The 13,157-nt window shown below is 42.5% G+C and overlaps 1 protein-coding gene across 1 annotated transcript in view; it reads right to left on the reverse strand.

Annotated features, from left to right (window-relative positions):
* Positions 1-2,341: 2,341 nt before the first annotated feature.
* arhgap22b (Rho GTPase activating protein 22b) overlaps positions 2,342-13,157 on the reverse strand; it is a 30,581-nt gene continuing 19,765 nt past the window's right edge. Inside the window, exons 4-10 of the mRNA XM_076760638.1 lie at positions 9,557-9,685; positions 6,562-6,769; positions 6,347-6,479; positions 6,185-6,258; positions 5,952-6,073; positions 4,766-5,795; positions 2,342-4,640 (exon numbers count right to left, since the gene is read on the reverse strand). Of these exons, the coding sequence (XP_076616753.1) occupies positions 4,418-4,640; positions 4,766-5,795; positions 5,952-6,073; positions 6,185-6,258; positions 6,347-6,479; positions 6,562-6,769; positions 9,557-9,685 (1,919 nt within the window). The 3' untranslated portion in view covers positions 2,342-4,417. The remainder of the gene's footprint in view (positions 4,641-4,765; positions 5,796-5,951; positions 6,074-6,184; positions 6,259-6,346; positions 6,480-6,561; positions 6,770-9,556; positions 9,686-13,157) is intronic.

Below are 13,157 nucleotides of genomic sequence, written 5' to 3' on the forward strand. Positions count from 1 at the left end.
TTATGAATAAGATCAATTTTTATTTCTGTGACTTGTTTATAGTCATGATGTTACGTAATCAGTCTTACCCACCAAATGAATCTGTCTGCCGAGGTTTGATGCCGAGACGGGAAGTCCTTTGAGTCACAACGTGGCCAACAGATTTTGATTTGGAATGTGGTAAGGACAATAATGTTAATAAACACAAAAAAAAGATGAGTAAATACCTACAAGAAATCATTATATGTATGGTGCTGGTTTGTAATGTTTGCTAGTGAATCCAGCCATGCAAGTAGTTTTAAGAATTCCTGGATCTGCGCGTCCCAAAAACCGCAACCAACAAAGAAGTGCACTACTAGAATACATGCACTGGGATCTGATGATGCCACCTCTTAAAAAAACAAAACAAAACAAAAAAAACATGTACTGCAAATAAAAGAAATACACTTTGATTTGTGGTTGTATGTCTGTTTTTTTCCTGTACTAACAAGTTGCCAAACGTGTGTTGCTTTGCATGCAGCATCATCAGGTACAGATGAGTCGCATTTTGGTGGCACCAGCAGGTGATTCTTTCATTTAAAGAGTCTGTTCAAAAACACAGCAAAGAGATACACTCTTACTGTTGTCATTACAGTGAACATTGTACGCGTGCACTGTAGTTTAGCACTAAATGTGTATCAGTTTGCAGCTGAAAATAGTCCCTAACACATGCATTTACTTTTACTAAAACCTACAGCGTCGCGCTGATTTAACAAATTACACTTAAGAAAGCTGTTAAAGACTGTAAAAACTGTCGTACTAGTTGACGTACAGCATCCCAAACTTGCTCAGTTTCACATGTTTGGTGCAGGCCGTGCAAAAACTTGGATGATTGCAAGCTGCACATGAGCTGATGGTGGTGGACGGATGGCACAACCGTGAGCCTCAGGATCTCGTCATGGTACCACACTGCATTCTAACTGTCATCAATAACATTATGCTTGAACATACGGCAACCCCACCGCCACCATGGGACACGCTGATGTCAGCAAACTGCTCATTACTGTGAAAACCAGGATTCACCTGTGAAGAGATCATTTCTCCAAAGTGCTGGACGTCATCAAAAAGGAGAATTTGCTCACTCAAGCCAGTTAGGACGACAAACTGCAGTCAAGTCAAGACCCTGTGAGGATGACATGCACACAGATGAGCTTCCCTGAGACTGTCTGTTGTGATGAGACTGCACATTGGAGTGGCCGTCATTGTGACCAGCCAACGGCACAACTTTGATCATCACCCTGTTTAATGAGCATCTTCATATGCTACACTTGACAGGTGGATGAATTGCAGATTGGCAAAGGAGAGGTGCTCACTAACTTGGGATTCCTGCCCAGACTTCGAGTGAAATAAGCCTTTGCACACAAAGTCTTAGATCTTTTATATCGAAATATTACGAGGGACTGCTGCATTTGCTGCAAGATTCACCGTTTTACTGGAACTTAAAGGCTCCCATTCATCAGTATCTTTTCTATCATGTTGTCCTTTTTACTGCTGTGTCATAGTTCACTTACATCTTTTTAAACTACTGTCAAATTTACTTGAAGAGAAAAACCTACAAAAAAAAAAAACCTTAGATTTTCAGATCAGATCCTCCAAGAACTCAGACTCACTAATGTCTCCCAGATGATCTTTGTCACCTTTTATTCCCATACATGTCCATTCATTACAATTGTGGAAATCCATAATAAATAAGCACCGTAGCAGAGCAATAAGAAACATTTAGCCTTAGTCATGAGACACACATAAAGGGAAATCAATGCATCTGTTGGAATCAAAGAACCTGAAATCGATGTAGACCATCATATCGTCAGCTGTGATAGTGGTAGTGCGTCGGAGCTCCATCAAAAATCCTTAAAGGACAGTTACCTTGTAAACCTGTGAGAAGTAAAGTGTAATGTAATAACATTAACTCTATGTTTCTGTATAAAATATAAAAAGGAAAAATACAGTCACATTTTCCAACACAAAGCACGCTTTCACATGTAAATATACTTTTTGTCGGGCCCTTAAATAAGTGTCACTTTAACCACATCTGGACATTCTTCTGATTGATCATTTTCAATGTAATCACATGCAATTCTCACAAAGGAGATATCTGCAACTCTTCATTTTGGAAAAACATAAAATTAAGTGTTAATAATTCAAGGGACCAGATCCACACACAGCAAATCACAGCTTCCTGATGTGATGCAGGTCTGCGTGATGCATCCTGTAATACATCACTTGTCCAGCACAACCAAGAGTTGAAGTCAAAGTAAGAGTAATGAGTTGCAGACCTGGATGAACTGAACACCATCAGTGATTCTATTGTTTTTTTTTTTTTCCCCTGGTATTCCTTGACATTTTCTTCTTAGGGCTGGTTTCATCAACAACACATTACATTCACGATAAGAATACATTCTGAATCCAAAACTTCCATTCAATTCACAATTCACTTTCACAAGAATTGGCACCTTCTAGGGAGCTCATGTTACTCATCTTCAGCAGTTTTTTGCCATATATAAAAAAAAAAAAAATGCAGCCACTGTGTGTACTATGCGCAAATAGATTCACTACATCTCTGGACAAGCAAGCAACACTACGTTTTTCCTATTCAATAACACTTCCCTGAAGGCACAACCAGGAAATTCCATTGTTTCTTTGAGGGCAGTGTTGAGCTTCATGTGCCAAAATCAACATGGCTTCGAGGCAGGCTGTTCTGATCTTTAGTGAGCGAACAGCTGAGGCGGTCCAGCTTTGGTATTTACTGCGTGCTGTCAATGGCCTTCACCTACTGAGCCACGTGTCCTGTGTCCTAGGCAGCATGCGCTAAGCTGAAAGGCTTTGAACAATTGTTTTCATTGTCCCTGTTGTATCATCTGTACATTAAAGGTATATTGACATCTGTGAGGATCAGAGTGAACCGAGGACTGAGGCTTTGACATTAAATGGACATGGTGAGGAGAGAGGCACTGGAAGGGCCTGAGGACAAGAAAGTACAGAGGCAGCTATTGCGGAGGTTCCATCTATTCCTGGAAAATCTAGTTATTTAAACCTGACTTTATGTTACGACATACAAATTTGATTCTACAATTCAACATCCAGAAAAAAAGTCTGTAGAACAAATACAGTACGAGAGGGTAAATGCAAGTGGAGGAACTTCTGCTAAAGGTACCACTGTACAGCGTAACGGTCAGTTCACTCAGATTACGACAAAAAAACAACGTATTTTCTCAGCTACCCCTGGCGGTGTCTAGCCATGCAAATAAAGTTTTTGGTTTTCTGCCTGTCTATGAGATTTTGGCCACCAACCTGGAACTCTTTGCTCCTGGCCAAAAAGAAAGCAGTTTGCATTAGTACCTACAAATACAGGCAGGTGAGAAAAGTTTTCATGTTTTTTCTTTTTTTTTAATTTGTTGACCTGACCATACAGTTAAAGGACTAGCTTGAAATTTTCCATTTATTTGTTTTCTATGCAAGTTTGATGAGAACATTGATATTACTTTCATGTGTGTTGGATGAATATGAAGTTACAGCAAGCTGCCGCTTAGCCTGGTTTAACATAAATAAAGAAAACAGGGTGAAGAGTTAGCCAACCCCCCCCAAATATAAAGTTAGAGCCAGGAGTCGGTTAGCTTAGCATTTTGACTAGAACTCGAGTAAAACCACAGCTTGTAGTTACACTTTGTTTTATAATAATTAAACAAAATATAACATGTTAATTAGTTAGCTTTAAATGTGTTGGTAAGCAGATTTAGATTTAGGCTAACTCTTTCCCGCCGTTTTCTGTCTTCATGTTAAGATAGGCTCATCCACTGCAGGCAGTAGCTTCATTTATACACTGCAGACATGAGAGTGGTATCATCGAACTCTTGGCAAGAAAGCAAACAAGCGCATTTCCCAAAATGTAGCATTTCCCCATAAAGATAAAGGTCAGACATCAGTCAGTGGTCAGTAATGTCTGTGTAAAATAGTGGTTGAAGAAGTCAGTGCTCTCCAATATAGAGAATGTCAGAGAAAATACATTATTTTCCACCAGTCACATACAGGCACCTGAACTGTTAAAATACTGCCTTCACAAGACAAACCCTGGACTCATCAAGGACTGTAATCACAAGAGCGCCATCTTCTTATCTTAATGTTCCGTTTTCAAGCATGCATAAGAAAGTCCAAACCGCTTGGTGCTCAGTGGGGATGGAGACACAGTCAGTCCCAATTTGATATCTGCATCCTGCAGAATTTCCTTCTCTGTATTTCAATTTCCTTGGAGTTTGTCCTGAATGTGCACAAATATGGCCAGTTCCTTTAGTTTCTTGTTATACTGATGCACTGAGGAGGACGTTGGACCTGGTAAGACACCCAACCCTGCCATAGAAACCCAGACAGTTTGAGCCACAGACAGATGAGTGGCCTTGTCATATCAAATGTCACTAGTCCTTGCACCAAGGGCCAGATCTCCCAGTGTGGAAAAGAAATCCTCCATCTCCTTCTCTAGAAGTCGGTTGCGGTTCTCTGCGTCCTCCCGTGCCCTCTCAGAGTTTCGCAGTTTGATCTCCAGCATGCGTTGCTTCTTCCTTTCCTGCTCCATCTCTTGTTCCAAACGCTCCATCTGTGCACACAGAGCAGCACTGGACTCCTCCAGTCTGAGGGGAGGCAGACAGACAAGTCATTAACATTCACCTTTAATCTGTGGCTACATCATGAAATGCTTTGGTGGTATTAGGACAAAACTTAAAGCTGCACAAGGCACGTTTTTCCCGATACTTACTTTTGGATCCTGGTCTCATATGAAGTCTTCTGCTTCCTCAACTCGTCCTTCAGTCCTTCCACCAAGCTGCTCAGTGTTAGATTTGTCCCATCTCCATCCTCGGACATGACGATGGACGGCACTCCTGCCGCAATGGCCATGTTTCCATTCTCGCTGCATGCTGCGCTGCTGCTGCACAGCTCCATGGCCTCACAACTGTCCTGCTCAGAGTTTGGGTCTGTTGTCATCCCTCCATCCCTTCCTCTGTCAATCTCCCCCTGGCTCTCCATCCATTCCCCTTTTTCCTCACTTTCACCCCCCACTCCACAGTTTTGGTTTGCTGAGGGCTCACTTCCCGAGTCAGGGACAGAGATTTCGCAGGAGGAAGTGGACCAAGGTGTGCTGGCTACACTTGGAACACTCCCCATGCTAGAAGACGATGTGACATTGTCGTAAGTTGACAGTCTCTGGGAGGAGCCAGTGGAGTCACGATCACGGGCAGACCGCTCGCCTGATGACGTGCGCCGGTGTCCTCTCAGGGAAGACAGACCATTCATGAGCCAGTTACCTCCACCTCCACCTCCTCCCCCACCAGAAGATACACTAGTGATATCAGCGACAGAACTGCCGCTGCTGCTTTGCTTTGCTTGTGTCTGGGAACGAGGCGCCGAGGAGCTTTTGAAAGAGTATTTCCAGGAAGGTATGCTCTTGGCTTGTTTACTCGGGCTGACTAGCGTCTCTCCTTTCCCTGATGAAGAACCCAGTTTTGGTCCAGGGTTCAGGTTTGGGGTCTGGGTGGGAGTAACGGCTGCACACAGTTTGGCATCCAGAGATGAGGCACTGCTGTGCAGTTCTTGGTCGGGGTTGGAGACAGGACAACTCTGGAGGTCTTCCTCTGAGATCCAGGCTCCCAAGCTTCGGTGCTGGAGCTGATGCCCCTGAACAGGGAGGTCTGTTTGTGTTGCGGTGGGTCCCTCCTGGTCCCTCCCTGAGTACAAACGGATGTGTTCCCTAATGAGGATTGTCATCAGATGCTGGACCAGAGAAGTACCTATGGATCACAGTCAGATAAGATTTCATTGATGTAGAGTAAAATAATTTCAGTTTACACACACACACACACACACACACACACACAGATATAGATATATATACATTTATATATATGTATGAATTGAGTCAGTACATCAGTGAACTTGGTCTGTACCTTCCATGATAGTGACTGGATCCTCCATCTTGGGTCGAAGGATGTTTGGTCCAAATACTGTGGCGAGGTTCTGGACACTCATCTTGTTTTCAGTACAGTGGGACTGGACCTCATCAAGGAATCTAAGGTGAGGTAACTAAGTTAAAAACTAAAGCAGAAATAGAGATTATTCTTGACAAGTGATGATGATGTTTTATAAAACATCATGACTAAACAAATGGCAGCGGACTTACTTGCATATGTACTTGAGGAGATTGTAGTTCGGTAGAGGTAGAGTGCTAACTTGCCTTCCAAGCTCCTGGACCCCCTGTTAAAAGACAGATTGAACAATTGTCAGACAGACACGTGCACACACTCACACACACATAATCACACACATGGTATACTACACATACCTCCTCCTCATCTTTGGCCAAAAGCTGTGCACAGGTTAGAAAGTCCTCATATTTAGAGAAGGGGATGACTGGTTCAGGCAGCTCTCGCAGGTACAGCTTTAGCAAGGATGCCACCGTGTGGACGTCTGTATTACTGCAAAGGACAACAGATAAAAGCTGCCTGCTGCACGTTCCATCATTTAATCATGAAAAACCTGGTGTGCTCCATTAACTACCTGTCAAACAGAGGCTTGTCGCCGCAGTCAAAGGACTCCTGCAGCTCTTTGACCAGGTTGGCCTGTCCTGGCATCCGAAAGAGACCCTCCTCATCCAAACCCCTCTCCCTGATGAAATCCACACACTGCTCCACCAGCAGGGGGGCCAGCCGGGGGCCAAACTTCTTCTCATACTGCACCGTGTCTTCTAAACGCTGACCAAATATCCCTGGGGACAGACGGTCGAAATGTAGTAAATTTTTTGTACTGTAGGTCCATCAGGATATTCATTCATCTATCCACTGAGTTATGCTGGGCTGAGGTTTGGAACAAATAGTGGTATCTTCAAATTATATTTCAGACATACTGTATGTGTATAAAATGTAGATCTAATACATACTTCACATATGAGCCAATTAGACATGTTAAATGTTGTAGAATGTATCTTTACTTGTTACACTACAAGCACACAGTAATTGCAAGGAGTGCAGCCATTAGAGGGATTAATACTTCATAACAACTTGAATCTTGAATGTCCTGAGTGCGTCTGAAAGTTTCAACAAAGCCTATTATACTGTACTGTACACTGACCCACAGTCACAAACATCACAAGCACCATCATTAAATGTAATGCTTTAGAGACCCAGTCCATTAAGATCTTTGCAGTTACATAATAGTGTAAAGTTTTCAGAGTGTGTAACTGCTCTGAACCTGTTGGTTCAAAGCATTGATAAGCATTTAAAAGAAGTGGAAAACAATGGCGTAGCAGAGCGACTTAACGTGATTAATTGGTTAGTGAATCACTGTTGATTGTTACCTGCTGATTGGCTGCAGCAGTCGCAGCTGGCTGACAGCTCCCAGTAATCATAGTAATTCACCGAACAGGAGCTGCACAGCAGCAGAGAACGCTTCTCATACATCCCAAACCCACACTTCACCACCTTTGTCCATTCCGGTTCAGGCATTTGACTCAACTGGTAGATTAATCCTGCTTTTACAAATTCCTGCACAGCACAGACGAGCTACAGTTGGAGGAACTGAGGTGGAGTTCACGCAAACGGTCAGCATGCTGTGACTGCAGTGCTGCTGTTAACCACGGGTCTATAAGTTGGCGACAGGTCTATTCTGGACTGGGAACTGAGAGACAGATACCCCCTGCCCTGTGAATCTGAGAGGGAGGCTGGACATAGGACATAGCCAGCATGAAGTAACCCGGTGGATAACTCATTACCACTGCCATTACCCTTTATATGTGCTGATTTTGATGCTGCGCCCCCTCTCTGAGAGAAAACGTGTTACACATGTGAACAGGGGTGCAGATTTAGGGTCCCCACACACCCTCGTCCCCCACCCCCTTGCATCCCCCTTCATATGTGCAACAGCTGGACCAGAAATTCTAAGATCACCACAATTTATTTGCAGTTGTTTGCATTTTAAGCAAACCCCCTTTTTTAAAACTAGAATGGCATGAAATAACACTACAACGCTATAACACAACAACTTGCCCTTTAAAGTTCAGTCATAGCATGAGAGTCCTTCCAAGTGATCTCTTAAAAATCCATTAATTATGTTTTTCCTGTATTTAAACAAACACTGAAGAACTCTTTCATACATCAGTCTATCCTGCTGCTAAACAATATCAGTGTGAGATCCGAATCTGGAGCATACACTGTAATGTGATATATGCAACTGTCATGACTGTTGACGTGTACGCCTATGAAGAGTGTCATATGTGCAACTGTATGTTCAGTGTGTGTAAATCTCTTAAACAGAACTGTCAAAGGATGAAAAATGAATTTCAGTGTAAACTGTTTTGTGCTGAATGACATACATCTGTGACGACCACTAACTAAATGCACCCTGATACCAAAACAGCTTATTAAAAAAAAGCCTTAAAATCAAGTTCTTGATTGAGTGTTAATATGAGACGATATTAAGTAAATATTAAATATGAGGATCTCACTTTACAGACTGGCTCTCTCCTTGAAGTTCTACTTCTCTGTTAATCGGTTAGCTGACCAACAGAAAATGAGTTGATGCCATCTTCACATGACAATTTACTGCCTTTCTGTTTTATGTAATTGTCAGACATGAGAAGCAACATGAAGACATCACTTTGGTAGAATGAAATGCTGATGATCAGCTCTGTTCCCTCACTGCCAGCAGAGCTAAAGCCAGGCTCATTAAAGATGAAGTTTAAAATGAGACCAGTGATGTTAGACATACACTATCATCAGTGTTATTCTACATTTATCCCCCTATTAATATAACGCTCTTTTGTAACCCAACACCGGGCTGTTCAGCTGCTCCCTGTGTCCCAGTTCACACCCAGACAGGCCTGGTTATATTTCTGGCCTTCTGTCAAGTACACTAGTTAGACGGGCGGTCCAGAGCAGACAGGGTGAGAACGAACCACAGGCTCACTGCTGGACACCGAAATTAGTCCTCTCATGAGTAAAAGAACCTCAGCTTGACTGGATTCAAATTAACAAGCTTAACTGCATCCTGCACACATATGCTCTGCTGATCCTGGAGCTTGTTACTCACCACAGTACTGTAAGAAACCCAGCAGAAGCACCCTGCCCTCTATTTCTGAGTTTAAAGCAACGCAGGAATAGGTTAACAGCAAACTCTGATCACATTTCCCCAGTCAGGTACAGTAGCTGGACACCAGAAACAAGTGATACTTTTCATGGCTTGGCTCAAGTGTGTAACACACAGTGTGATACAGAAACACCACAGACGTGGACTGAAGGCCTTTCCCATTTCAGCAGCAATATCTTGTTTCAAGAAGTGTTGTGGGCCACCCAATGGGCAGAATAAACGTTGACATTGTACGTCTCTGTGAACCACGGATATGCTGAAACTTTACGTTTCATCATGTTTCAATTTTACATTTTCTAGTTAATTTATATCCAATGTTTGCATTAGATCGTCCTCGAATTTCAGGATAAAAATCTGTGTTTTTTAAAATGATCATGTTTGTCATGTTTCAGTCCAAAAGTTTTGGCTTTACCTCCTCCAAACGGCGCCCAGATGACCCGCCGTATGGCTTTGACCCAGTCATCCATATCGGTCTGGGAGTTTGCCATGAGCAGGAAGGATTCATGGCTGATCGGTGCACGGTCCTTCTCTCCTGTCCCACCTGCAGGGACAAATGAGGGGGAGGAAGGAGAGAAAAAAAAAAGGGTGAGAACAGCAGAGATTGCACATATTTATTTTTTCTCAAGAACACTGATGTTTATCATAGAACTAACAAAGCTGTATGTTGATTAGTGGCCAAGTATTGTTTTTACATGCACTTCTTCCAGCATCTTTCAGCAATATGCAGCTGAATCAGCTGCTTCTCACAACAAGGACAGCAAACTTCCAAGGAAAAAAAAGGACTGAAGGACACTGATTGATTTAACTTCACTTGTGCAAACAGAATTCGTATTTCTATTTTCACCCTCCTGCAGGATTCCACTGTGGCAGCTAATCAGAGTTTGAGGCAGCATGCAGATATTGACCTGGGCTGGACAGGCTGGTGCCGACAGACCATGAGCCAGCAGGTATTTTTCAGAAGAAGACATTAGGAAAAGAGTAGTAAAATCCACTATAGAAAGGCAGAGAGAATGAATCTGTTCTCTGTTCTCTGAAGTAGATTAACGTACATAATGCTGTGCACTAATGAGTCATTCAGTTTGGGAGCACTCATTTTCACTTTCAATTAATGTGTAATAAATGCTTTCAGAGCAAAATGAATGAATAATTAAAAATAAAATTTAGAATAAATCCACTCTATTAGTCATGTCAGGTTGAGACCAGATTAAAACCAATAGGCTATAAAGGATTTTCACCACTAGATGGCACAATTGTCCTGTTATGCATCCCCTTTACATTAACTCCTCAGCGACACTGGAATTAAAACGCATAATGAGCGATGTTTGGTTGAGATAAGAATACTGGACATCTTTTTCTTTTAAAACAGCAACATAGTGCAAAATATGACCAACTGCAACATACATATTAACACCATAGACAGCAAATATACCTTATCTTTATGTATAGACAACATTTAAATAATCTGGAGAACAAGTCATCTGTTTCCCGTTTGTCTGAGCCATTAGTGTCGGATGGTGTTGTTGCCACAGTCACAGTCATTGCTGTCGCAGTCATTTAGCTGTGAGAAGGGAATCCAAATATAAACAGCGGTGCCATAAAGCTAAGTGCCATTGTCACCCAGCTTTGCAAACTCACACTGTCATGATGAACAGCACACTGCAGCCTGTCTTCACATGTGCTCCAGTGCCTTGGAAATAAGGAACTAAATTGATATTTTGCCCTCATTACTGCATATATATACAGTGTGTGCATGAATAGTGGTCAATAATATAATAAGAATACATGAGTGCTTCAATTTGCTGTGAGGAAAAGAAGCCAATTAAAATACAGAGAGGAGACTCAGACATTAAGGAGCCTTGGCTTATCGAACATTTCCTCTATAAGACCCACGCACACATGAGGAGACACTTAAAATCAATCTCAAATTAGCCAACAGACACAAAAACTATTGGAGAATCCGAGCCTGGATGGATAAGGAGTACAAAGGAGTCCTTTTGGAGCCAGCTGAGATAAGACTGGCTGCAGGGTTTGTGGAGACACACTGAGTTTTCCTCTCAGAGCCTCAGTGGTGAATTCGATTTCGACGTGGCGATCATCAGACAGAGGCTGATATTTGTGCCCGCGAGGCTGTTGAATGTTTACAGCTTTGGGAGCTTACGCCTTTAGAGTGTCTGACATTTCAGAACTGAAGCCGTGATTCATCTCAGTTTGAGCTTCGGCTCTTAAATATCGGACTGCTTGCAGACGCTACTGAATGGAAGATGTGAGGAAAAGCTGGGATCCTTTCTGGTGTCACGGTGCGAGCTTTTTAAACCGCCGGTTTGGAGAGAGATAACTGCACTCAGCATGAGAAGAGAGTCAGGTGATGTGATGCACCTTCAGACACTGACAGTATCAGTCTGGGTGATTCTCACCTCCACTTTTCCTGGTCTCCAATTACCTGATTTCTTATTTGCTTTCTTAGTTAGATGAGAAGATCAAGTCCACTCTCTTACGTATGTTCAAGATAAAGACTGTGAGCACTGGATGACAGCGAACCTAGCTTAGCCCGGCCAAGAAACAGTCGAGCACATAACCCCCGTAAAAACTCTCGATTTTATGATGTCAGGAAGAAAACACTAGGGACTGATTTCTTGGAACAAGAACGTAAACTAACAAACAAATGGTGATGAAAAATCCTGCTTCTGCACCAACATCATTCTGCTCCAAGCTCCTCTTGTTCAACATTAACAAGTATTCATGTTGGTGGAGCAGCCGCACAGAAACCACTCAAACACAGGCCGCAGTGTCTCCAGCCACTGTTCTGGCCTCACAGAGGTCATGCAGTTCATACATTGTTTGGTGTGTGTTGTCCCTCAGCCCATGTCCTCTATTAATAATGTGACTGATGATTGGGCGCTATGAATTGGTTGGAGATTAACTTTATATGACCTTATTATTGGTATTATGCATGAGAGAGAGAGAGAGAGACAAAGATAGAGACAGAGCAAGTTAACAAACAGGTGAATAAGTGAGAGAGACGGACAGACAGGACAGACAGAGACATACTAGCAGAAAATAGCTTACAGCACAGGTCCTGCTAGCTACAGCATGCGGTCCCTGCTGACTACATGATGATGATCCTAGACGTGTTCAGCCTCATGTTTGGTCAGCTCTTCTGTTGTGTGTCTGGGAGAATTCAGATGTTGTTGCTACTTTGTGTTGCCAGTTAATAGACAGTCAACATTTCAGGATTTACACTCGGCATGTTGAACCCTCTGCTCAGGATTTTCAAATACACACCACCTTATCTAACAATCGCTTATTTTTACCAAGCAGCATGACAAGCCATTTCAACACGTAAATACTCAAGCTCACAGCTCACTACTACATTTTTCTCAACAAAATGTAATTCTAGCATCATCTAGATTGGGTTAGTTTAGCAGAATGCATGATTATAGTACTATAAGCTCTGCAAGGAACAATAAAAGAAGGAGAGAAACTATGAAAAATAGACATACAATATTGTCCAAACTAAAGATACTCATGGATAACCGCCCAGTGAGTGCACAAATACAAAATCACAACCAGAGACACATTTCCACCTCATTTCACAACCGCTTTTCAGGTCTGGCCTCGAGTTTTTCATCCAGCATGCACTGCTGTGGACACAACAGGCTCCCACAGTACAGTAGACACTGCACCACAGTCACACTGTATCAGTAACTGTGTGCAGCTGACCTGTCAATCATGCAACTACAGCAACCGCCAACAAAAGGAGCTCTGAGCTGCTTTAAACAATTCTGCAGGTCATGGGGTTATATTCGTTTCCATATCGGCACACTTCCTGCCTGGCTAATTAGATACCAAGATCAAAGCAGGGGAGGGGGAGGCGATGTTTCTAAGCTGCAATACATAATTTCCTATAAAAAAATGATAATAATTCAACTGAATACTTTACATTTCTTTATGCTGGGCAACTATTCCTGCACTTTAGCATTGAAAAATGTTGCATAAGTGGTTAGTTATTGGCA

The sequence above is a fragment of the Chaetodon auriga genome, chromosome 20 (assembly GCF_051107435.1).
Source record: "Chaetodon auriga isolate fChaAug3 chromosome 20, fChaAug3.hap1, whole genome shotgun sequence".
In the NCBI taxonomy this organism is placed as follows: domain Eukaryota; kingdom Metazoa; phylum Chordata; class Actinopteri; order Chaetodontiformes; family Chaetodontidae; genus Chaetodon; species Chaetodon auriga.